Raw genomic sequence first — 26960 nt, 5'->3', positions numbered from 1 at the left:
CAGCCTCTCTACGGATATTCCTAGTAGAAGGGTTCACTGTAGGTCCTGGACCTGAATTTGACTTTACCTCGCCGAGCCTGTACTGTTTCTGATCGTTTTGTAAAGTAGCCGCTTGTGAATATTGCACCGTTTGAACCAAATTGGGTCTAACCGACTGCCTTAATTGTTGGTGTCCCCGGTTTCCATTATCTGTCCATATCCTGGGAGTGGGGTTGTACTGGCGATGTCTCATTCCTTCCATGCTTACCTGCTTATTTTTTGTGGAATAGTACGGTACGCAGTTTCTGGGATCAGTGTTTGTGCAGGGTTAGGTGGAGGTTTGTAAAGAAGACGCTCTCTTTCGTAGCTTTCGTAATATTCGGCTTCTTTTATCATATCCTGTATAGAATATACATTCCCTCTTCTCATAATTAGTTTATATTCTGGTCTCATATTGCAATAAATACGATCGAGTTTTTCTTCTAGTTTATATCCTCCTCTTCGTCGAATTAGTGTGGTTATGGCCACAATAAAGCTACGAAATGGTTCAGCCTCTCCTTGTGTACGCTGGCGAATTTCATCCTCAAGATTGCGTCGGTAACCTGGTGGTAAGTATTGCATCTCAAACGAAGTCTGAAAATCCTCAAAACTATCCCAAAATTCTCTATGGTTTCTAAACCACAACAGGGCTTTTTCCTCGTAATAGTTCGGGAAGAGCTCTTAAGATTTCTTCTTTGGATATATCGTAACATTCCATTAACTCGTCAAGTCGCTCTAAGAAAGATACTGGATCTCCATTTCCTTCATAATGCAGATTCCATTTCCTGGCAATATTGCATATATGGGCCGAATTTTTTAGCGCTAATGGGGGCAGTATCCCGAAACTCGTTACTTTGAACTCCGTTATCTATTGGTACCGTAGTGGTAAATATAGGATCTCGGGGAGCTAAGTAAGTAACGGCCGTATTAGGATTTAAAAGTGTATATGGACTTTGGCTTGCCGGTTGTAAAGGTTCTTGCTGAATATGATTGGTTTCGGATGAAGACATATTTTTTAAATTAACTAAAACTCTTTTTACTGTTTCTGCACTAGCGCTCTGAGAAAGACCCAAGATTTCTCGAAAACTGGCAAGTTCAAGTTGGGAGGAATCTTCCATTCTGGTATTAAGAGTAGAGGCAGCAGGAATAGTTGAAGTACCCTGAACCTCAGTATTTTTCAGCACTTAAGAGTGTATTATCTAAACTCTTTGTATATGTAGAGGGAGTTCGAACTAATCCTTGGCTCCTTAAGAAAGTCACAAAACGAGAGCGTAGATCTTCACTATTTCCCTCGATTGGTAACCCATATTTTGACATTTCTTCAATCAACTCAGGCTTCTTCAGATTATAAATCCATCCAACCTTTTCGGAACTTCCCCTCATCGTGGTTTGTTTCCCTGAGGCTAATGATTCAGTAGTAACGGGCAATACTTTTGGTATTGTACCGGAATGGACTTGACTTGATGGAGCAGTAGACGTTTTAGTCGTTGTGGTAGTAACATTTGCGTCTTTAAGAGGGCTAGTAATAGCAACATCTGTAGTTAAAGTTCCAGTCTGTGAGTGTGACTTATTATCCTCACTCTTAGGGTCAGTAGTTTTCGAACGACCAGTAGGCAGTATATTTGAATGAAACAGAAGGCATAAGAGCCTCCAGATTCGGAGAAAGCTCAATGGAAACATGATGTGTCAATGTAGATACGGTAGGACTAAAATAGAATATGAGTCTAGATATTTAATTTTTATCGGTTATTTTTACGTGACGATAACTGTAATGTAAACAATCAGTCGAGTCTGTTCGAATATCCGTCCCTGTTCGGGCGCCAAAATGTGACGTGTCTTTTCTCAACACAACCATTTACTGTTAAGAATGACACGTATTGCATACCCTAGATGAGCCCAATCAAGCGGGGATTCGATCCAGGGGTCTAAATTTTATTCTTATGGATTATGTATGTCAGTTGGGTTCAGATATATTGCTATCACCTAAGGTGGTGGTAACGTTCAAGCATTTAGTAAATCATCATTACCCAACTGGCCTTGAAAAAATTAAGAATTTGAAATAAAATGACGTCGTTAAATAAGATATTTACTATCATCAATTAAAGAAAAGACAAAAGTGTAACTACCTAGATATCTATCTAAATCAAAGCTACCTCAAATCGCAACACACTGTATGCTATGTAAAATAGTATGAGCAAAAGTAATATCAACACTAAGAACAATATATAATGTTTGGTCAGTATCGTATTTACAAATATTAAGTAAGAAAAGTGTAGACCCAGAGCAATAGTCTATTCGTTAGGTCCGTATTGCACGAACATAGGTTAAGTAAGATCGTAAGTAAAGTAAAGAACCAATAACCAATTTAAAGGTTAGGTCCGTATTGCACGAACATAGATTAAGTAAGATAGTAAATAAAGTAAAGAACCAATAATACCGATAAACAATTTAAAGGTTAGGTCCGTATTGCACGAACATAGATTAAGTAAGATAGTAAGTAAAGTAAAGAACCAATAATACGCAATTTAAAGGTTAGGTCCGTATTGCACGAGCATAGGTTAAGTAAGATAGTAAGTAAAGTAAAGAACCAATAACCAATTTAAAGGTTAGGTCCGTATTGCACGAACATAGATTAAGCAAGATAGTAAGTTAAGTAAAGAACCAATAATACCAATAAACAATTTAAAGGTTAGGTCCGTATCGCACGAACATAGATTAAGTAAGATAGTAAGTAAAGTAAAGAACCAATAATACCGATAAACAATTTAAAGGTTAGGTCCGTATTGCACGAACATAGATTAAGTAAGATAGTAAGTTAAGTAAAGAACCAATAATACCAATAACTAATAACCAATTTAAAGGTTAGGTCCGTATTGCACGAACATAGATTAAGTAAGATAGTAAGTAAAGTAAAGAACCACTAATACCAATAACCAATAACCAATTTAAAGGTTAGGTCCGTATTGCACGAACATAGATTAAGTAAGATAGCAAGTAAAGTAAAGAACCACTAATCCTAAATTTAAGGGTTAGGTCCGTATTACACGAACATAGATTAAGTAAGATAGTAAGTAAAGTAAAGAAACAATAATACCAATAACCAATTTAAATGTTAGGTCCGTATTGCACGAACATAGATTAAGTAAGATAGTAAGTAAAGTAAAGAACCAATAATACCAATAAACAATTTAAAGGTTAGGTCCGTATCGCACGAACATAGATTAAGTAAGATAGTAAGTAAAGTAAAGATCAATAATACCAATAACCAATAACCAATTTAAATGTTAGGTCCGTATTGCACGAACATTAGATTAAGTAAGATAGTAAGTAAAGTAAAGAACCAATAATACCAATAAACAATTTAAAGGTTAGGTCCGTATCGCACGAACATAGATTAACTAAGATAGTAAGTAAAGTAAAGAACCACTAATACCAAATTTAAAGGTTAGGTCCGTATTACACGAACATAGATTAAGTAAGATAGTAAGTAAAGTAAAGAACCACTAATCTTAAATTTAAAGGTTAGGTCCGTATTTCACGAACATAGATTAAGTAAGATAGTAAGTAAAGTAAAGAACCAATAATACCGATAAACAATTTAAAGGTTAGGTCCGTATTGCACGAACATAGATTAAGTAAGATAGTAAGTAAAGTAAAGAGCCAATAATATCAATAACCAATTTAAAGGTTAGGTCCGTATTGCACGAACATAGATTAAGTAAGATTGTAAGTAAAGTAAAGAACCAATAATCCTAAATTTAAAGGTTAGGTCCGTATTTCACGAACATAGATTAAGTAAGAAAGTAAGTAACGTAAAGAACCAATAATCCTAAATTTAAAGGTTAGGTCCGTATTTCACGAACATAGATTAAGTAAGAAAGTAAGTAAAGGAAAAGAATACCAAGAATAATACGTTATTAGTAAATTTCGTGTGGCACAACATATAAAAACGATACAGAATATTAATGAAAGGTTAATTATGTATAGTATAGTAATTGAAGTAATATATTACCAATAGCAAGAAGAATTCGATACGTCCGTATCTCACGAACAAGTCGGCAGGAGTGAGGTTAAGATCGCAGCGCAGTGTACGTCTTATCGTCGTGATAGGATGGTGTAGAATGACCTCTCGCTCCTCTGCTGGCCGGTCCGTCTGACGAGTTTGCGTTGTAGCGCATGCGCGACTTATCGTTCATTTTTGCCGCAACCCGTCAAGCGGCGAACATGTCGTGGCACGATAGCTGAGGCGAACTTGTTTCATCTCGATCCCGTTAATCTTTGTTGACGGGAAAACTAATCCCACAATAAATCTTGAATGGACGACCCAAGATAATAAAAAAATGCACTGTACTTTTTAGTACCTCACACAGTCATTCATACCCTACAACACAATTTTCAAACATTTGATCAAATGTAGGTCTTAGGATCCAGCTGTTTATAAATCGAGTTCCCGTTGGGGAGAAAATTAATAAACTCTTTCAACATATAAAACACAATAGAAGAGCCATTGTGATCATTTGTTCATGCTAATGTGTGTATGCAAATATGTGAGAGCACATTGTATGTAATTACATTATTAGAATAGGCTTTTATTTTATATATATATAAATATATACCCTTTTAGTGTCAGGGATCTCGCTACAAGACAATGTAAAAATACACTTGAGTACCAAGAGTCTTGCTCCGAGACGATACGTATCTACATGAAAAGTGCCTGTCTCAGAATAAGACAATTTCTGTTTCACTTGTAGTACCTGTATAACTTATCCTGTACTGGCTTACATCATACCAAAGACCAATACATGAAAACTAACCTTTACAACTGTTATTTCTACTTTGTACAGCTTTTATATGATGTAAACAACTATAAATACAACATTTTCCCAGTTGGCTTCCAGTGTCGTGATGAATAGTGAAGCGATTTTTTATCTTTTATATTTGTGCTTTTTTTTATTCATTTAGTGTTTTTAAGTTATATTATAGTTGAATTAAAGACAGAAGGGTATTGGGACCCGGCAGCGATGGCCGAGGTTCGGGGCTCTTCGGGAACCGGTCGGCTACAGTGTTGCCAAGTTGTTCTGTCTGACTCGATCATCCACAGCGTTCACATCAACCGCTTCTAGGTAGGGGTGGTTCACAGCGGAAACATGTGGACACATTTATCGAAGCGATAAATTAATAGCGTTCGTTGTTTTGAGAATTGTTATTTTATAAGTAATTGAATCAGAAATCAAAACCCTGTAAAAGATTTTTACTGAAACCACGAGTGTATTATTGAAAATATATACATAGGCCTAATAATAATAATTTGAATATGGTACATTTTACTGTTATTAATAGTTACCTTCAAAACACAAAGGAGTATGTATATTGAAAAGAACTAAAATTATATTCGTTAAGTAAATGCAAGTCTGCTAAGTTATTCTTATAAGTCTTAGCAAATCCATTGAAATGACCACTGTGCCGCGGTCAAAAATCAACTTAAAACAAATAAAGATACTGTAGTTTGAACCTGGTAAAGCTCGTTTAGGATAGTATTTTTAACCAATAAAAGGTATCCTGTTAAAACTGTTAAAGTATAATAATTGTTAATTGTTGAGTCTAAACTTAAATTGCTAGAGTGACCAAAATGCAAAATTTGCGACTAGGGCATCAATCCGACTATGATATGAAATTTCCTTCAGTGTGACTTTTATCGATCAACTTAATGTAATCTAATTACTTGACAAAAAATCTGTAAAAATATTTCGAAACTTGTTATATTTTTAATTTATTAATAAATGTTACTAACTTTAACCACAGATTTGTGATGAAGGATGTTTTTTTTTTACTTTTCTTATCATTCAATTTAGGAAATAAATTTGATATATAGGAAACGTGGATTTATTTACAAAATGTAAGATTTAGTGAGTCGATTATTTTTATTTGTCTTATAATTTTTCAATAGCGCCCATTTTATAATCGGCTAAAACCTCTTTGGAAATTACTTTTATTTCTGAGTAAATTAAATACTAAACAGTACATATACAAAAAGCCAACTGACTTTGCTGCACAGTTTAACCAGGAAATAAGCAGTGCCATTAAAATGCATTTAACAAATTTTATTAGTAACATGTAAGGTGTAATATTTACCAATCATTACAAACTATCAATCAGTACGGCTTTTTACAGTTCATCAAAGTCCAACACTCTTTCTGCCACCGGAGAGAGAGGGAAAATACCACTCACATTACTGCCGCGTTCTTCCTCTTCATTGTCGCTGCTGTCACTGTCCGAATCCTCTTCACTGGAGCTGTCATTGCCGATGTTTATTACCATCTGCTCAACGGAGTCTTCCATCAACCCTTCATTTTTTCAAGCATCTAGGATTATATTCTTCGTGTGGTCTACTACCTTCTTCCAATCAGACTCTGTTACACGTTCCAACCCCTCTTTCGTCAACTGTAATATTTCAGTTATATTAAATTTCCTGTTGCTTCTTGCAACATATTCCTTTACTTGAGCCCAGATTAATTCTATAGGATTGAAGTGACAGTGGTATGGTGGCAGACGAAGTACTCTGTGACCATATTTCTTCGCAATTTCGTCGACTTCATATTTTGTCTGAGGTTTGTTTCTTTGAATAAGTTCTAACAATTCAGCTTTTAACATCGCCTTTTTCATACTGTATGTCATGATTATTTAACCACTCTATTATTTCATCCTTTCTAGAACTGCTGTTAGGTGGTTTGTCAACTACTTTTGAGTGGTACTTTGCATTGTCCATTACAATGAGCGAGGGCCTCGTTAGGTTTGGAAGTAAAGCATCTTGAAACCATTTTGAAAATACTTTGTGGTTCATCTCTTCATGATACTCGTTGGTTTTCTTTGATGTAAAAAGTAATGCACAGTTAGGAATAAATCCAGCAGAGCTGCCAGCATGCAACACAATTATCCTCCCCCCTTTTCCAACGGGAACAGGAAACGTATCTTCAACAGAATACAATACAATACAATACAATAATTCTTTATTTACAGTATCATCAAGATACGTAATGGTGTCAATAACATTAATTTTGATAGTGAACACAGTTGTAATTATTTTAATTCATGAATTTTGCATTTCGTCCCTTTATTGTTGTGCAGCCTCAAAAAATTCTTTCATAGAATAGAGAGGTCTTGACTTGAGCCAGTTGAGAAGTCCTGCTGCCAGTGATTTCCTTCCGAGAGCTTTTAAAGATGTGGGTAGAGCGTTGTACAGCTTACATCCGATGTATGATGGTTTTCTCTGGAACTGGGCAGTACGATGGGATGGCAGAACGTAGTTGGTGGCATTCCGGGTGTTGTGGGTGTGGATATTTTCCCCTCTTGGTAAGTCGCATTTAAGTGTCTCTAGTATGACAGTTTTTATGTAAAGGGCTACAACAGTGAGAATTCCTAGAGATTCAAATGCCTCCCTACAGCTGTCCAGTGGTTGCAAGTTGGCCAAGGCACGAATGGCTTTCTTCTGTAGTAACAGAATCCGATTTAGGTTGCCTTCTGAAGTCCCCCCCCCAGACCGTTATGCCATAGCGGATATGTGATTCCATCATCGAATAGTAGGCTGATTTTGCAGCTATCAATCCACCTACCCAGTGTATTCTCTTGATTACATAGACTCCGGAACTAAGTTTTCTGCAGAGGCTATCTATGTGGCTAGTCCATGTGAGGCCGTCATCAAGTGTCACACCTAATAATTTTGTTTCTTCCTCTGAAGTAACACCTGGTAAGTTCAATGCTGGCTCTGCAAGTCGACTGAAGTTTATGTGAACTGTCTTTGAAGCATTTAACACCAGATCATTATGGTTGGTGTAGTTAATTACTTTTTCAAGTGTGGATAGAGAGTCATGGAAAAGCCCTTGTGCACTGTCATTTTTCAGAAGGACGTCGTCAGCATACATTACACATTTTGAGTTACTGTTAGTTTTTATGATATCTGGCAAATCATTCACAAACAAGATAAATAAAACTGGGCCCAGGACGGATCCTTGCGGGACTCCTCTTGTAACTGGCTGGGGGTTAGACTTACATATATACTTTGTTCCTTTTAACATTTTTTGGACTTCAACTATCTGTGTGCGCCCTTTGAGGTAACTGGCAAACCATGCATTTTCTTTGTCTTTTACTCCTAAAACTTCAAGTTTTTTTAATATTTGTTCATGACCCAGACAATCAAAAGCCTTGCTTGTCAAGAAGGATCGCTGAGACATGTTTGCGGGCGTCCAACTGATCAATGACGAATTCAATAATACTTGTGAGAGCACTAGCAGTGGATTTTCCTTTCAGGAACCCATGTTGATCATCGCTCAAGAGTTGTTCATGTTTAAGATAGGATAGTAGTTGGGTTAAGACAATCTTCTCAATGATTTTAGAAAAAGGTGAGATCAGTGATATAGGCCGAAAGTTTTTTATTTCAGTGAGTAACCCTTTTTTATGTAAAGGGTAGATTTTTGAGACTTTAAGAGCAGTTGGAAATAGGCTGTAAGCAAAAGATTTATTGATTATGCTTGCAATAGGAACGGCAAGTTGTTGAGCGCAGTGCTTAACCATTTTTGCTGGTACCCTCTCGTCAATCCCAAAAGAGAGCTTGGGCTTCAAGGAAGCTATTGCATCTTTGACATCTTTGGAAGAAACATGTCTAAATCTAAAAGGGGTGGAGTGGTTGATTGAGGGTCGTTGAGTACTGTCAGGTATATTATGTTGAGGTCTCTGTTTTAAGGTTTCTCCAGCTATTTGAGAGAAATATTTGTTAAACTCATTGGCTATGGTTTCAGGATCCTTTTCTAGTTTACCGTCTAGCAGGATTTCAAGTTTGTGATCTCGATGCTGTTTGCTGTGTCTCTCTGCATTAATTACTTGCCATATAGCTCTTGGTTTATTTTGTGCTTGGGTTATATGTTGAGAGGTGGCACTGCGTTTTATTGCCCTAAGCCTCAAATCATATACCTTCTTTTTCTGGACCATCAATTCTTTAACTTTTTGATCACCACTGGTTTGGTACTGGTGCATAGCCGAAAGGTATTCAGATCTGTACCGATCAGCAAGTTGATCACAAAATAATCTAGGGTTAGTTCTCCCTTTTGATCTTGATTTTTTCAAAGGGCATGTGCCATCAAGAGCTCTTCTTACTGTTTGATAGAAATTGTGGTATGCTTGATCTGCGTTTAATGCCAGGTGAACGTCTTGCCAGTTTTCTTCGTTTAAGAGGTCTTTTAAGGAGTCCAGGTTTTTGTTGCAAAAGTTTCTTCTGTATGTTTGAATTTGCTTTTGTTTTCTTTTTGTGTCAGTGTCAATTTTACAAACTTGTCCAGTGTGGTCTGACATGCCAGCTTCAAAAACTTTAAATTCAATATGATTCTCTTGAATATTGGTGCATATCATATCAATTGAAGTAGCCGTAGCTGTAGTAATGCGGGTTGCTGGTAGAGGTAACCTTCTAATATTATGTGAGGAGAGTTCATTTTCGAGTATTTTATTTCCTGCTGAGTCCTTGAGTCTGTCTATGTTTACATCACCCATTAAAAGTATTGGCCTCTCTTTAGTGTGTGTTGCTTCTAGAATATTGCCAATAGTTTGTATAGCTGCCTCAACTTGTCCTCTAGGGGAACGGTACATTCCTAGAATGTAGAGGACTTTGTTTTTTGTTTTTATTTTCGCCATGGCTGCTTCACATGTAAATTGTGTGCACAATTGAGAGATGTCGATAGCGCTTGCCTTGATACTCTCTGAATCTTTGGTGTATATGGCAACTCCTCCAAGTTTGTGGCTGTCTCTACTGTAGTCAGTCAGCAGAGTATATCCAGGGATTCGTGTGTTGCTAAGATTTTCGTGGTTTAATCCGTGTTCAGTAAGAATCAATATGGATGGTGAGATAAAAGTTAGAAAGTGATTTAATCTGTCAACTTTCTTTGCAAGCCCTCTTATATTCTGATGTATCACACTCAGTTTTGGTTTGGGACATGAGATGTTTGATAAAAGTGACTGTTGCAAGACCTCAAGGTTTGGTATTTCTTCAATTTGGAATTGATGAATGTCATGGACTTGTATGTTTTTTGTCTGCTTTCTGACCTCTCTCGAAGCACTAAAAAATTATCTAGTTGACCTGATTTGATGTTTTCCTCAACATTGCAACAATTCAGTTCTTCACTTGGCTGTCTATGGTGGATAGATGCAGGCCCTGTTAGGGTATTATGAGGCAAATGGTACAAGGAAGTTACAGTAGAAAGTGGTCTTTCTTCATCTTCAGAATCTGCTTTACTAAAAAAGTTCTTTGAATGGAGCCAATTAGTTTTGCACTGTATTTCTGAGTTTCTCTCTAAAAATTTCTCGTAAGTGTCCCCTTGCTCCAGTAGTTTGGCTGTACAAGGAGGCTTTTTGTTGCTAGTAGTATTTTTTATGTTTCTGTCTTCTTTTATAGTCAATATTGTTCCTTCAGAGTGAATGTCTGGCCTGTGCACTTGTGTTACAACATGCAATTTATTTATGTTCCCCTTGTGATGGTCGACTGTAGAGTGAAAATATTTGCTTTCAGGAAGCTGTGTGATCTGAGTTTGTCGACCTACCCCACATTCCACTTTCATTTAGACTAAGTCGGTCAGTTTCTCCTTCTTTTCCTGACAGATGGACTTCTTGTGATTGAGAAGTGATATCAGGTAACTTCACAGGGTACAAGGAGTTTTCTTTCATTTTTTTGACTTGCATTGAAACACTAAACACATTTTTTGAATGACCAAGATCAGGTCTCCTTCCGAAAGTTTTGTTTGAGTTGCTGGATTTATTGAGTTCACCTGATTTTCCTCCAGTGGATTTTGATGTTTTTATTTTCTGAAGGCTTTGTACCTCCATCTCCAAGACTGTGATTTTCTGTTCCATTGCTGAGTAGTTCTTCTTCAACATACCCATCTCGATTATTAGTGAAGTTTGTGTTACAGGAGAATTAGAGTATTTTTCGGTTTGGACTTCTACACTTTTAAATGTTTTGTCTCCTATATGGGTGGCTTCTTGTTGACTAGATAAACTTTTTTTAAGTGAAAATATTTTGTTTTCTTGCTCTTTAATTTTAAATTCGTACTCATTTAACTGAACAACTTGTTTTTTGTCGTTATCTTCAAAAATTTGCTGAATTTCTAGAATATGCTCCCTGTCCTTAATTCGTTGTAATTCCATTTCAGCCAGTTGTTGTTGGAGTTGTTCGGTTCTTCGGATATATGTTTCTTCACAGCTCAGTAGGTCTTCAATTTTGGCATCCATGTTGATTACCTGGGCCATTAACTTGTTTTTTTCTTCTTTGAGGCTTTTATTTTCCTCTAAAAGCACCGAACCAATCTTTGCTGCCATGATCAGGCTATCTTCATTGTTTTTTGGATCATTTGCAAGTAGACTTTGTTCAAGTTCCTGAATGGAGTTAGTTGGTAGATCTGTTTCATTTTCCACGTGTGTTTGATTTTTCAGTAAGGATGAAGTGGCATTTGTAGGTTCCAGAAATTTTATGTCATGAGTGGTGTCTAATTCAAAAATTTTGTCTGTTTCTGTCCCAGTTTGAGCCAGGCCCTCTTGATCTGATAAAAATATTTTTTGGCCAACCTTACACTCTAAACATTGCCAATTTTCAACTTCATGAGAGTTCCATTTTTTAAAATTTCTGTCTATAATGTTTTGGCAGCTGGCATGATACCATTGTTCACACAAACCTGTACATTTTATGCCTGAGTACTTTACCCCTATATTGCATGTACCACAGGGATGTTTTGAGAGTGTTTTGTTACAGAGGGCTTTCGTTCTATTCATTATAACACTTTCTATTATAGTAGCATAATACTGGTCATCAAACGGAATAAAAATGTTTATCTAGAGATGTTAACTTTATTTATAAGACAGTAAAATTTTAAAACATCACAAAAACAAATACAAACAATTATGAATCATAAAAAGTGATGCAAAAAGTTTTGCCACCAGCAGGATTTGAACTCATGAACTCTGGGTTGTATTGCTCATTGATAGTCACTCTCTGCCAGTTGAGCTACCACTACCTGATAAGATGATATGTCAGACAGTGGGACCTTGTCTTACACCTGTCAGTTCAAGCTCAAGAAGGCTGCCAGTTAATAAACGCCTCTTTTAGTTCCTGTGATTGTCCTTTTAGTTAAAAACTATGATTGTAGTGGTGTGTTTTGATTAACTTGTGTTGAATCAATTAATAAATAATATGCAGTGCAATGTACCTAAATTACAGATGTCTAAACATGATCATGCTGGTAAGCCTAGGCCTTTACAGGTTACCTATGATGGTTCAGTTCATTTCAGTATGTATGTATGTTTAATATTTATTACAAAATAGGGATTTCCTATTTTTTAGTCACTGTTATACAAATTTAAAAGCTTTACCCTTAAAACTCTTAGTTATGAAATAGTAAAAAGCTGGGTTTTAGGTTATGCCTGGCACTGTGTGATGAACTAGGCTAAATTTTAAATACCATCCAATGAAAACGTTAGTTTAATGTTTTACTCTCAGTAATATATGTCCATATGCGTAGGGACAGTAGTTATTGTCCCCATTTACCCAATTTTCACAGAACACTGTAAAGAAAAACACTGCACAACTACACCACAAAGCACAGGTGTTAAGTCCTAAGTATACTGAATCATCAGTCCATCAAATTTTTTTACAGTGCCCAGAATTTACCCAAGTTTCATCAAGCCAAACTATTTCTTCAAAATTTAAATCTTTTATTTCTCTAAGAAATCTGCACCTCCAAGCAATGATGTCTCCTCTTTCCATTAATATTTTACGGTTACCAAATTTCTTGTGTTTGAAACCCAATATCTTCAATATAATGGCAACAGATTATTTGCTTCCACGAAAAAGATCTGCTTCTGCAAGACTTACTTGTAGCTTCCTTACTGTGGGATACTCTCTTCTTACGAAGAATCCGTAGACATGGCGGCGGATGGCATCTTTTTGAAAGGCGTCCAGCTCCGTAACAGGCTTAAACCTTGAATATTTCTTATCAGGAGTGTTCAGTTTCAAGCCACTCTGTTCACTTTGTATTTTCTCCTTTCCAATTCTCACAACTGTATTTTTTCCTATCTCCAAAGCCGCAGCAGTTCTTTCGATAACTTTTTCTACTGGAAGTATCGGTCCTTTGTTAATTTTCTCTCGCTGGAAGTAGTCTCTCACTCGACAAACCAACTCACGAGATTGGCCTCGCAATGGAACGCCTTTTTCTCCAACCTTGGTGCAAGGCACACTTATCACGCGAGTGCGGGGCCTACCGCACTGAGACATGGTACGGAATTGACAGTAATTAAATAATGTCTGTCACAAAAGTGTAAAACTAGGAAGTACGTGCGTACACTTGTCTTTCAAATAAGGTTTAGTCTTGAAAAAGACTGTTTAAACACTTGGCCACGAACAAACAGAAGCGCAATAACACCACACGAAACAACATACATAACCAACAACCAATAACGTAATGAAGCACGGTTTGCTACTGCGCATCACCCAGCTGATACCTACCGGATGACAGCTACAACAGAGGAGACGTGACAACGCTGCCTCCGTCGAAAAGGAAAGTGCTCGGCTGTGATTGGTGGAGCGGTAGGGCGAGCCTTCGTGAGGCAGTTCGGCTGTCTTCGGTCGAGCTCGTCCCAATACCCTTCTGTCTTTAATTCAACTATAGTTATTACAATTATTTAACCCTAGAAGTGTGTCCATGTTACCAAAGATAAAACGTCAGTCCATTTTTGACGTGTTGCAAGGGTTTTTTTAAAAAATTCGTAAAAAATACTTAATATCAAGAAAACATATATTGTTATATATCGTTTTTCTTCTCAGAAGTTGTACTATTTGAAATAGGAATAAATCTTTTGATATTCTTTGGTTTAGTATATATTTTCATGAAAATAATTAGAAATTGCAAAAAGTTTTATATGAAAATTTCAAGTTTGGACCTCTGTAAGGTATTGAAATATTACAGTAAGGTCAAAATGTTAAATGTATAAAATGTAGAGAACTATATGCCAAATTAGAAAATATATTAAAAATTTCTATTAAACAAAAATTGTAATTTTGCCATTTGTTTTTTACAAAAGCGAAAATTTACAAAAATGTACAAGGGTTTGGGCTTTTCATTTTTTTACCTCCAAATGTGACTATTATATTTATATGAAAAACAGTTTTCTATTGTAAATTATACATGCTATTTGAAAACACTAAAAGTAAACAACAACAAAATAAACTATTATTTTATTATAAGCTTACAAAAAAAAATATTTTGAAAAATGAAAATATTTTGTAACAAAATTCAGAAACAAGCTAAAAATGTTCACTTATACTTTATGTTTATGTAATTTTTTTAATATACTCTTAGTACGTATGTTTGTTTAGCTAAAATAAAATATGATATGTTCAAATACTTTGAGAAGGAACTGAGTTATGACATTTTTTATTAACAGTCCCACGTTGAAGAATTTACTCATAAAAAATAATCCGGTTTGCAATGTAAAAAAAATTTGAAAACATTTTTTTATATTTTTTTTTACTTGTTATATTATGTTAGCACATAATGTTTGAAAGAAATACACTCAATAATTTTTGAAATTGAGTAAAAAATAATTGTTGTGCGTCAAATATTGTAAAACCTTGCATTGTAAAATTTTTGACAATATATAAACAATAGATATTATAGTTAAAAATAACATTGTTTTATAATGTTTTTGTCATTTCATATGCATTTATGCAGTTGAGTATTTAAACCTGAAAAAATAGATACCTAAATTATGAAAATCGGTAAAAAAATAAGCTCGTGGTGAAATAAAATGGTCAACAATGGCCGACAGGGATGGGTTGGGTTGGTCTTGATGCGACGCCGTGATTCATCTCTTTCGTTTCGCTCTGCCGGAAATCTACTGAACTAAATTTACCGTTGAAAGATTGTACCGGTAGATCGTTTCTTTCACTTTACACTGTTTTTTTATATTTTCTTTATTGACAATAAATAACTGTGTGAATGTTATTATACTAACCAGCATAAAATATGCTGGTTTACAACTTTAGAATTGTCCCTTTTTAGAATATTCATAGTAAATCAACTATTCGTTCTAATGACTTTCTGTTTTGCACTGGAAAAAAGAATATTTCATTCCGCATCTATTGACATATGGCAGCACTGTTTGCAGGCAATACGTAACTTGCTGTGATTGGTTTAAAATGACGTATTTCTTTGACCCGGCCACCCGCGAAATTCAACTCAAATGATGACTTCTTCAGAAAACATTTCACCACGACCGTAATATTGAAGTTAAAAAATAAAGGTTTATATGAAAATTGTAGAGTGGAATCTCACAATTTCAATGATACCAAAAACATGGTGATTGTTTGAAGATAAATAATTATTTTTAATGAAAAACTGAACCGACATACAATATGCTGGTTCCGCACAACACACATAAATTACAACCGACATAAAATATGCTGGTTCCACACTTCTAGGGTTAAAAAGTGATAAAAGTCAAATAAGAAAATTTTTAGAAGATGTCTGTGCCAGTGATAGTGTTGTAGAGTTTGTTTGAAACTCGTGAGTAAGGTTATATTTATGTCTGAGTTTCATTTTGGTAAGTAATGTTTTATTATGATGCATGAGTTTGCATTGTTTTTAAGTGGTCTTTATCTGTAAAGTATTAACATTTCAAAAAAGAATTAAAAAAAGTTTTTTTATGATAAAAAGTTAACTTTTAACTAAATTTTTTCAAAACCCCTGGGTTTTTATAGGAAAACAAACCTTTAGCGCTTGACTAAAAGTTTTTTTATAATAGTTATTTCACCTCAAACTGGACTTTTAATTTGTTTCCGTGGAAATGTTGCTATGTGATAAAAATGCTAGTGATTTTATTAATTTTACAAATTAGATAAAAATGTGATTGTTACAATAGTTTGATACATAATTCAAACACTTTTCAATATGGATTTTTCACTTCTAGCACTAAAAGGGGTAAACAGCCAGATGAATTGCTGTTTTGAATTTGACATGAAAATGAATTAGTGTGCAACATTTTGCCAACAAATGTTCTTATTTAACCATGTGATGGCATGCTATCTTTGTTCCATTTACAAGTAATAATTCCTAAGTATCTCTACACTTCAAATACTGTATTTTTATAATGATGTTATATGTTCAATTTTGAAAGACTGCCACTACAGTGGTGGTCCATGTCGTTCAAAAATGAATAACTGCCAAACTCCAGGGTTAAAAATTACAAAAAATCCTAAATATATCTTTTTACCTCTATTCTACTTTCTACTTGCTTCTTTGAGTAAAGTAATTTTAACAAATTACCTTGCTTTCAACTTCGGAAAATAAAGTCTTGGTGTTTGGCCATGAGGACAATTCTGACAGACTCTCTAGGTCCTCTCGGACCAGACTGTACTCGCTAAGGATGGACAGTGCTTGGGGGATACCAGCTGAACCATCCCGTACCAGTGGTGAAACTATGCTCCTCTCCAGGGGCACCACGTAGTCCAGATTCATCGCTTCTTTGTTTCCTGATATCCTGTCATCAGATGCAGAGTAATAACAACAGGGACTTGTGTAGACGAATTAATACTATAAAATAACAAATACGAGGTCCAATCAAAAAGTATCCTACCTTTTGGTGCAACGTAAAACTGAAGTTACCTGAAAAAAGCTGGCGTTAATTTTCTTCAAAATTAACCCTGAGAAGCAACACAACGATTCCAGCGACGTTTCCACTTCTGGAAGCAGTCTTGAAAATCACTTTTCGGCATCGCCATGAGATCAGCCGTCGTTTTTTTCATAATTGCTTCTCGACTTTCAAATCTGGTGCCTTTCAATGGTTTTTTTGAGGTTGGGGGAAGAGCCAAAAATCGCATGGAGCCATATCTGGAGAGTACGGAGGCTGAGGAACTTGCGGAGTGCCGTGTTTCGCCAAAAAAGTTTGAATGAGCTGGCGCATTGTCGTGGTGTAGCCGCCAATTTTGAGACGCCCACAAGTCAGGTCTTTTGCGGCGAATCGCATCTCGGAGACGACGTTGGACACTTAAATAGTACTGTGCATTCACAGTTTGACCCTCAGGGTAACAGTAAGCATCACTTTGGCATTGCTTCGAACTTGCCTTGCTTTTTTTGGCAGAGGATCCTGGGGAGACTGCCATTGTGATGACTGAAATTTGGTCTCAGGGTCATATCCATACACCCAACTTTCGTCTCCAGTTATTATCGATGTCAAAAAGTCCGCATCATCCTCACAACATTGCAGCATGTCCTCGGCAACATCCAATCGCCGTTGCTTCTGCTCGTCTGTCAGCAATTTTGGCACAAATTTTGCGGCTACCCGGCGCAATCCCAAGTCATCCGTTAACATTGCTTCAGCTGATCCGAAACTGACATCTAACTCAGTACTTACTACTTCCTCCACAGTCATTCGATGATTTTCACAGATCAAAACTTTTGCTTTCTCTATGTTTTCCGGAGTTCGACTTGTTTTGGTCGGCCCGAACGCGCGTCACTTTCTGCCGAGGTTCGACCACTTTTGAAACGGTTATACCACTCTTTAATCTGCGTAACACTCATTGCCTCATTTTCGAATGCTAGCTGAATTTTCCGAATGGTCTCACTTTGTTTTTCTCTCCGAGTTTCACGCAAAATTTAATGCAATAACGTTGTTCCACTTTTTCCGTCATCTTCACAGTTAGAGAAAACCGATACGCGCACTTGACTTATCAGTACATACTGACCCGTCTCCGGCGAACCAGTCGGGGGATCAAGATAAGACTTTGTACCTTTCCTTATCATAGTAGGAACTATTGTCGCAACAAATCTTATCTCATTATTGGCAGCAGAAGCCGCGATACACGACGAGGTCGGATACTTTTTGATTGGACCTCGTACTTTAGACCACTTGCAAAATAATACTAACTTGAGTCTGGAGTGCACGGTCAGCTCTTGTAGAAGACGAGTCATTTTCGTCTGACGGGAATTTTTTCCAAACCATGCAGGAAAATTAATTTGTGCCCCTATATGGCCCTCTAAAACTTGCCCTGGAACTAATGAACTAAAAATTGCCTGAAAATAAAAAACAAGTAATTACAAAAGTGAAAAAACAGTTCTGAATACAATGTTATATTATTACTTACTTAACAATTTTCACTATGGTACTGAATGAATGAATGTTACCTTATTTACAACAAACGCGTTTTCGACTGCTAGTGGTACAGTCATTATCGAGTCGCGAAGTGGTGAGCACTGCTGTTTTTAGCTGTAGTCAGGTCAATCTCCGGAGTAGGCAACTTTACACCGTGTTGTCTTTGTCTTAATGTGACAAGTTTTTTTGAGTAAAAAAAAAAATGTGTTGGCTTGGTTTGTAAGCTGTTTATAATTTGTATTATTAAAAAGTTATATTTGTTTTGTTATTGCTTTTGGAGTTGTTTTCAATTTAAATTTTGTTCTAATTTGTACATGTTTTTTTATCCATTTTCTGTTGCTATTTGGATAATGATTTGTCATTCTCTATGAATTTCTTCTTTTGTTAGGGGTAATCGTAGGATTCTGCATGTAAGAGAATTATAAGCTACCATTTTATGTTGAGATGGGTCTCTACTATTATTTCATGGGGCCAAATTGTTAAATGAAATTTATACATACAGATTCACAATACTTTCTTTTATCTTGATTTTATCTATTCCTCAAGGGATCCTGAAAGATATGTTGACAAACAGAAATTAAATAACATTTTACTTTCAAAACTCAAGACATATCACAAGGAGGATGTTCATACACAAGACTGACTGCATATTAACTTGTTAAGTTGCAGACCTAGCTGCAGCTCCTGCCACCAGGTTGTGACACCAGTAAGACATTTTCATATTTTAGTTTTTTTCAAATTATTTCATAGATACAGTATACAAGGTATAAGCTACATGTGAATACTATTTAACTGGCATCATCTTGTGCCTCGTCTGTATAAAAATATTGAAGAATATTAATTTATTTTATATATTGTACTAGCTGATACTGTGGCTTCCTCACTTTTTGTACGCTTTGCCCATGCATGAGCACTTCTGGTTCAAGTGAATTATATTTCCAACGCCGATTTAGAATTTGCCTTGTTGCCACGATAAAAATATCTGTCAAAAGTGTACGTTTATAGCCATTGTACATGTATATGTACTTCATTCTAAAGTAGTCTAACATTCAAGATTTAGGTTCAACTATGAATTTATTTAAAGACAAAAATACATCATAACTTAACGCCTTCAAACAGTGTTTGGCTGTTTAATATACATAACTGTCTCGTAATTGCAATTTATAATGTGCAGGCACGTTGAAAACTTTGATCTTTTGCAGTGCTGCCTGTTGGCTGGCTAGTTACATCAATGGGTATAGCGTACAACCTTCTCCATGGAAATATACATTCAAATTTTTATAATGATCGGTCAAATAATTTACGATTCTATAAAGAAAATACAGACAAAAATTCATATGTATATATTTATCTCATTAAAAAAATTGTGTATATAGTAATAAATAAAATAAGGAGTTAGTGTCTTTTTTCTGCTTTAACAAACCCAATGTAATTTAAGAAAAATCTTTTTTGGAGAAAGACAACAGTGAAAACTCCCATTAAAGTATTATTTATCATCTTGTAAAACTATGTTATTCTAGTTGTAAGCTATAAACCAAGAAATTTACTTTATTTAGTAAATATTTTGGTGTAGAACTGGGCAGTATTTTAATATTTTTTGTACATATTTTTACTTTTGAAAATGAGTTACTTATTTTACTACATTTGATACTGCCCATATATGCTAATAGAGTATTTTCAAATCAATGAAAATGTCGTAAAATAATGTATAATAGTTACCTGTACTGGCAGAAGACTCCAAGCATTATGAGAACGAATATTTTTCTCTACCAAGTCACCAAAGCTCAAACTCCTCGCTGCTGATGCAAACAGCTCTATTTTCTTAATTTTATTTTTCCTGAAAACATGAAACCAAATTACCTTTACCCTTACTTAAACCTAATAAATTGCTTAAGAGCCACTAATTTATTATACAGTGTGTTTCAGACCACCAGTCTCAAATATCTAATGGTCAAATGGATAACTGCAGGGATTTAGTTAAAACTAATTACCCATTAAATCAACCCCAAATAAATTGTTTGAAATAATTTCAACTCTATAAAAACACGTTTAAATCTAAAGAATTTCAAATAACCTACAAACACACGTTATCTATATAATTTAAAAGTTGTTGCATCATAGTAACTACTAACCTTGAGCGCAAGGTTGAAATGATATTTATTAACATAGTGAATTCAACTTTTTTATTATTTTATTTTTTGCTCTCTTAATTGCCTGCTTTACAAAACTAATTGTATAGAGACCATGTACATTTCCATTTGGTACCCATAAATACAGTTTATTTGCCACAGTTTTGTAATGATTAAAGGTAGAAAAGAATTTTTAATGTGAAAATTGTTCATTTTTGAATGGCCTTTGATTATATATTAAGTAATAGTTCAATCTAATCTATTTAACCATTATGGAGTTTTGGTCTAACATTTCCAACAACACATGCAGGTGGTACAACAAGCAAGATAGAATATATTTTATATGAGATTTTCTTATTTACAGTATTTCAATCTGGCAATTCATGTGGTGATGTCTGATACAGTAATTTATGGACACACTGTACAAATAACAGCTTCGAACTTATACATTTTCAAATTTTATGGTAATATCCAGGAGAATATATTTTAACCAAAATAGATCATATTCAATACCAATATCATTTATAGACCTAGATTGACTGACAACATAAGGCTTTTTTCTGATAAAGGCACAATAAGCATATAGTTGATAGTGTGGTCGGCTTTTACTAGTTTATATAATTTTTCAGTTTGATTATATTGTACCATGAATTTAAATTTAGATCAAATTAGATAAGATTATAGACCTTATCAGCGAAACAATTGATAATAAATAGTAATTAATAGTTTATATAATTTTTCAATTTGATTAGATTGTACTATGAATTTGAATTTTAGATCAAATGAGTGTATGGTAAATAGTTATTTTTTGATTTTTATCAATAATTATCCTAATTTTAACTAAAATGCCCTGTTTTATATTTTTTGTGCTTACCTCTAATAACATATCTATAAAAAAATTTGCTTTGAACTTAAAAGAACAATTATACTTTATAGATGTCCTGGCATTAAAGGGAATTTATAGAATTCGTTTGTGGCGTTTGAATGGTTAATATTAAAAAAGGATACCAAACCAAACGCAAAACACTAATTATTAAAAAAATAAATAAATACTTCATTCACTATCCATTATTACTTTCACAAAACAAAGTAACGATAATCTTGTTCGAAGATTTTTTTCAATGATACACATTATTGACTACCTGAAACTACATAGTGTTACTGGTAAAATAATTTTTAACTTACGCCTCCGGTTTGTGAGGGACAGCATTTAAATAGTTCTCTTGCACAAAGAGAGGCGTTACATTGTAGTCATGGAAGAATAAATCACATTTATCATGTATAGACATTGACTTGTGTTCTTCCTCTGAGAAAATTTTCCTCACAACATCCCAAGGCCCCTGTACAACATATAATGATCAATTTTAATATTTAAAAATAAATCAATTATTAAACCCTTTTAGGAAGAGAATATATCACCACATGCAACTGTGTGAGAAGGATTGTGTGGGCGATTCTACAACCACTTTTCTAGTACTACTTATACATCGTAGAATACACACAATGTCTGGTGTAATTAATTGCAGTTATTTTTCAGACAATGTAACTTGTATCCACTGTATGCCAAGATATTGGAACAGCTGTTTGTCATCTATTGTTTTTTTTTGTTCAATTTTCTTCATAATTGATAAGGCATTTAACACATTCACGATGACATGCACTCCATAGGGAAACACACAATCTTTCACAATTGCAGTCAGGTACACACAGGGCTTACATAAAGCGCGTTGTGCACGCAGTGAGGTACACGTTGCTATGCATTTACTTATTGCGTTTTTATTGTTTGCCTGTCTTTGTGGTTTTTTAAATTTGATTCTGCGCTTAAATAAATACCACAGATTATTGTGTACTCTATTGGATGCACGATTGCTTAATTTTTAAGGTACTCCTTGGGGTACACTGAAGAACATTGAAATAAAACATAAGGAAATAATTTTTTTTGCAAAATTGCAAAGCCTACATACTTTTTTTGTTATACTTAGATGTTAAATTTTTTTTAACGATTGAGGTTCATTGACATTATTGAAAAATTCGATGGCACATGAAATGGTCAGGAAATAAGCCGTTGCTTGTTTTAAAATTTTAATCTTGTTTCTTGGTAGACAAAAACTGTAGTACGATATTTGTAGTACGATACTTTGCTATAAAGTTTGTTATATAATATATATATTACTTTGTATAATATCCACAGTGTAAGTAGTAAATATATATTATGAAAACCATTGCAGATTACAGCTGAGGTAGATAGATGTAAACTTTGTACATTTGTCTTTCTATTCTCTTGGTATTTCATTTTGTAGCAGACAGTAATTACAAAATCTACATAATCCTTAATAAATTGCTGAAAAAATTCTGTAAATATCATAAAATTTATTTGAATGAATTTTTTAATGAAAATGCAACAATATATACATTTAGACCTGATTTCTTACGATATCATTTTGCTTATTGCTGATAAAAGGACACATCCAAAATTTGTTGGTGAAAAAGGGTTTATTTATTTATGAGTAAGTTTATAAAACGGGTAAAAGAGGTTGAACAGTACAAATTTGTACTACAAGTCTAAATATACATTTGAGATGGATAGCAACAAAAAACTTACAACAATCTATTTTTTTATTACCTAGTAAAATCAAGAGTCATATTATATATAGTTAAAAACTATATTCACAAAGCCAACAAAATTATATAATGAGTTGTGCACTTTTATAAGATCTAAATAGCGCATTAAATATACTCAAATACGGCACAATCCATAAAAAATAATGCTTGCTATTTGAATATATTTTTCCTTTTTTGAGAAGAGGCCAGTATCCTTTTTAGCCCTATTTTGACTGTCTTCATGGGCCACTGGCCTGTATGAGGATGTTACAAAAGAGAATTAACCAACACAATGAAGTATCAAAAAGTCAGATAGAATATAACAAAACTACAGCTTAAATTCAAACCTCCTATATTTATATGAAACTAACCAATTTAACAAAGTAATTCATTACATGTGCAGGTAACTTATAGTATAATCTGTCTGTTTATAAATTTGTTTATTATGTGTTTTCTCATTGAGGTAATGGTTACACATAAGATTGATTGGTAGAAAACATATCATTTATATTTATAAATTTACTGCTCTAAACTGTTGACACCTGTTTAGAGGTTTGGTTGACAACCAAAATCAATAGGGTTCTTCCTCGGACCAAGAGGAACCTATGTACTATCAAGAATTATCGCAGTCAAACAAAGCCACCAGTTATCGGCCAATCTCACTTATCTCCACTTTTTCCAAAATCCTGGAGCGAGTAGTGCTAACTAGACTACTGGACCATCTCAAACAGCACCACCTTCTTACTCCGAGACAACATGGTTTTGTAAAAGACAGATCTACAGCAACAGCACTGGTCCAACTAATTGAAACCATCATTGATAAATTGGAAGCAGGATATATAGCCACAAGTATACTTTTGGACTTTACCAAGGCCTTCGATTGTCTAGACCACAAGCTCATTACAAAAAAACTGCAAACTCTGGGAATCATTGACAAAGAAATAGACTGGTTCAAGAGCTACCTCAGCAATAGGACACAGATTGTGGAAATTACTTACACTACACACAACACAGTCAAAAAAGTAAAATCTGAACCACTACCAGTAAGCAGAGGAGTGCCGCAAGGCTCTGTTCTTGGACCTGTCTTGTATATCCTTCTGACTAGCGACTTTCCAGAATACCTTCAAAACTATTGTGAAATGGTAATGTACGCTGATGATACAGCCCTTATTGTAGCAAACAAAAACAAAGATCAACTAGACATTGACTCCTTTGTAGCTTTCAATATGGCTAAACAATATTGCAACCTAAATGATTTGGTTTTAAATTAATCAAAAACCCAACAACTAATTTTTACAGCTACTCAAAATAACTATCATGGTCTCCCAGAAGTAACTACAATAGAATTCGGAAAATATTTAGGACTCACCTTGGACCGAAATTTATCTTGGGAACCACACATCAACCAGCTCTGTCAAAAAACTAAATAGCAGTCTTTACGCAATAAGGAGAATTGCACAAATCAGCAACACTGATGTAGCTATGACAGCATACTACTCGTTGTTTGAATCTCACTTGAGATACGGCCTGATAGCCTGGGGAGGCACGACAATCTCAAATCTCCAAAGGGTGCTGGTTCTACAAAAAAGGACAATTAGAGCTCTAAAAGGACTAGGACCACTTGACACATGCCGAACAGCCTTCAAAGAACTGAGAATTCTGACTGTAGTAGGACTCTACATCCAAGAGACAATCCTCTATACAATCAAATCAGGGCAAGCAAGGACTGGAGACAGACACTCCTATAAAACCAGACACAGGAGCAACTTTCTCCTAAATCAACATCATCTCAGCTTATTTGAGAGGAAACCTTCTTATCGAGGAGCAATGTTCTTCAACATTCTACCTGAATCCCTAAGAAGACTGCCAGAAAAGAACTTCAAAGCCTCCTTGAGAAACTGGCTACTGGAGCGACCAATTTACACAATCCAAGAATTTGTTCAATGTAGAACACACAATTTTTGACAAACAATAACTCATACACCAATTTATTGTAACATAAACATGACTTTTGCCCTGTTCTCCAAGAATATGTGCAATAAAGAATATTCTATTCTATTCTATTCTATTCTAGATAGGGATAAACATGATTTTAACCCTTTGAAGGCCAAGCCATAAATTCATTTGTACTTCTAAACACCCCAGCCATTATATCCAGATTACTTGCCAAAAAGGCCAGCCTCAAAATGGCACTTTTGACACACTCCTACAAACACTGGTGTAACTCATCTATAAATAGTAGTATCTTAGTGATGTTTGTTTTGTTTTATTTAGTAGTATATATAAAAGCATCAAAATATATTTTTGTAACAATTAAACTTTTTTATTATTATTATTTTTATTTATTTTTTTTTTTTCAAAAAATTAGGATGTTTTTTTTATTTTCTGTGTTTGATTGGTGACAACTAGGATAAAAAAAATTATTTCAAGGAAACCATTATTATTATAAGAAAGTATACATATTTTCAAACAAGTATAGAAAAAATCATATGGATATCTTCAGAAATAAAGTTTTTAGAAATATTTTTATAGAAAACTACAACACAGCACACCATGCGAATCAACATGAAAGTTTGGTATAACAAGTGTTTACCTTGTAACTTCTTGTTTGTCCATAGGCCATGTGAATTACTGTACAATGGTCACCTTATAGTTTTCTCTTGTTTACACAATTGTCTTCAAACACTTTATACATGAACATTTAAAAATGTATAGTAATAATAATTATAGTTAACAAATCTATATACAATATTTACACGGTCTTTTGTGCTTCTTTATGCACATTTGTGTTTATGGAAACACTCTGCATGTACTCCTTTGGTACATTTTAAACAATGCAGTCTTGTTCTCCTTCTTTGATTTTTTGTACTGCAGACACAGCAATTCTTTTCTTTCTTTTCAGGAATCTTATCCATTCCAAACCGACTAAGGGGCATTTGGCCATCACCTCCTCCTAAATTAGCTGGAATGTTCTTAGCAATTAGCCAGTCTTGAGCAAGTGTCTCAATAACATTTATTGTGAAATTCAAACGTGACTTAGGTTTGTCTTTGCAGTTCATTTTGTATAGAATATAAGAATTAAAAATCATTCTAGACAAAATATTGAATGTGATCTTACGCCAATATTTTACGGTACGCCTCTCGTCTAGATATGAATATAACATCTGGTCCGTGGTGTCGATCCCACCCATAAATTTATTATACTGGTGGATCATGTCTGGTTTTGTTTTTATTACCACTTTTGTTCCCTTATTCTTGCTTACTTGTACGTTAGCAGCTTTGCTATCAGAAGACACAAGAATCACCTGACTTTTTTGAGATGACTTCTCTCTATAAGCTAAACCTAAAATTTCCTTACTCCTCATGTATCTTTTATCCCCTACCTTGTATTTTTCCTAACAATTCATCAGGGATTCCTCTCCTATTCTTCCTGATTGTACCTGTTACAAATGTCATTTTTGAATATAAATATTCAATTAGAGGAATGGACGTAAAAAAGTTATCAGTATACAAGTGATAAGCCTTGTTCAGATAGTTCCCCATGTCCAATAATTTTGTAACTACAGTAAAAGCTAGACCTCTTTTTCTTATGTTTTCCTGGTCTTCATTGCTTTTAGCTCCTTTATAACAAAAGAATGCTAAGCAATAATTTGAGACGGAATCACACAGCACCCAAAGTTTGATCCCCCATTTGTGGTGCTTTTTGTTAGGCATATACTGCAATAGTTGGGTATGATTTTTGGTTCCAACTAGAGACTCGTCAATGCTTAGATGCTGGTTAGGGATATAATATTGACGGAAAACTCTATTAGCATGGTCTACAAGTGGCTGAAATTTTGCTGTGGGGTCATAATATGGGGTACCGTGTTTTGCCAATTTTTTATTGTCAACCATATGAAAAAAATCTTAAAATATCTTCAAATCTATTTCTGCTGAACAATCGAGAATACCATGGTGTAACCTGAGAAGAAGAAGAGCTCCAGTACATATCTATAGAAGGTTTTTTATTCAGTCCCATATTCAAATTTGCTGCTA

The 26960-nt window shown here is 34.6% G+C and overlaps 1 protein-coding gene across 1 annotated transcript in view; it reads right to left on the bottom strand.

The window, feature by feature from the left end:
• Positions 1-26960, bottom strand: part of LOC124371770 (replication factor C subunit 1) — a 49263-nt gene that overhangs the window by 9289 nt on the left and 13014 nt on the right. The window contains exons 8-11 of the mRNA XM_046830114.1: positions 21510-21664; positions 19915-20032; positions 17971-18116; positions 16371-16584 (exon numbers count right to left, since the gene is read on the bottom strand). Of these exons, the coding sequence (XP_046686070.1) occupies positions 16371-16584; positions 17971-18116; positions 19915-20032; positions 21510-21664 (633 nt within the window). The remainder of the gene's footprint in view (positions 1-16370; positions 16585-17970; positions 18117-19914; positions 20033-21509; positions 21665-26960) is intronic.

Source organism: Homalodisca vitripennis, unplaced genomic scaffold, assembly GCF_021130785.1.
Source record: "Homalodisca vitripennis isolate AUS2020 unplaced genomic scaffold, UT_GWSS_2.1 ScUCBcl_1984;HRSCAF=6292, whole genome shotgun sequence".
Taxonomy (NCBI): Eukaryota; Metazoa; Arthropoda; class Insecta; order Hemiptera; family Cicadellidae; genus Homalodisca; species Homalodisca vitripennis.
This window is presented reverse-complemented; position numbering and strand designations above follow the sequence as displayed.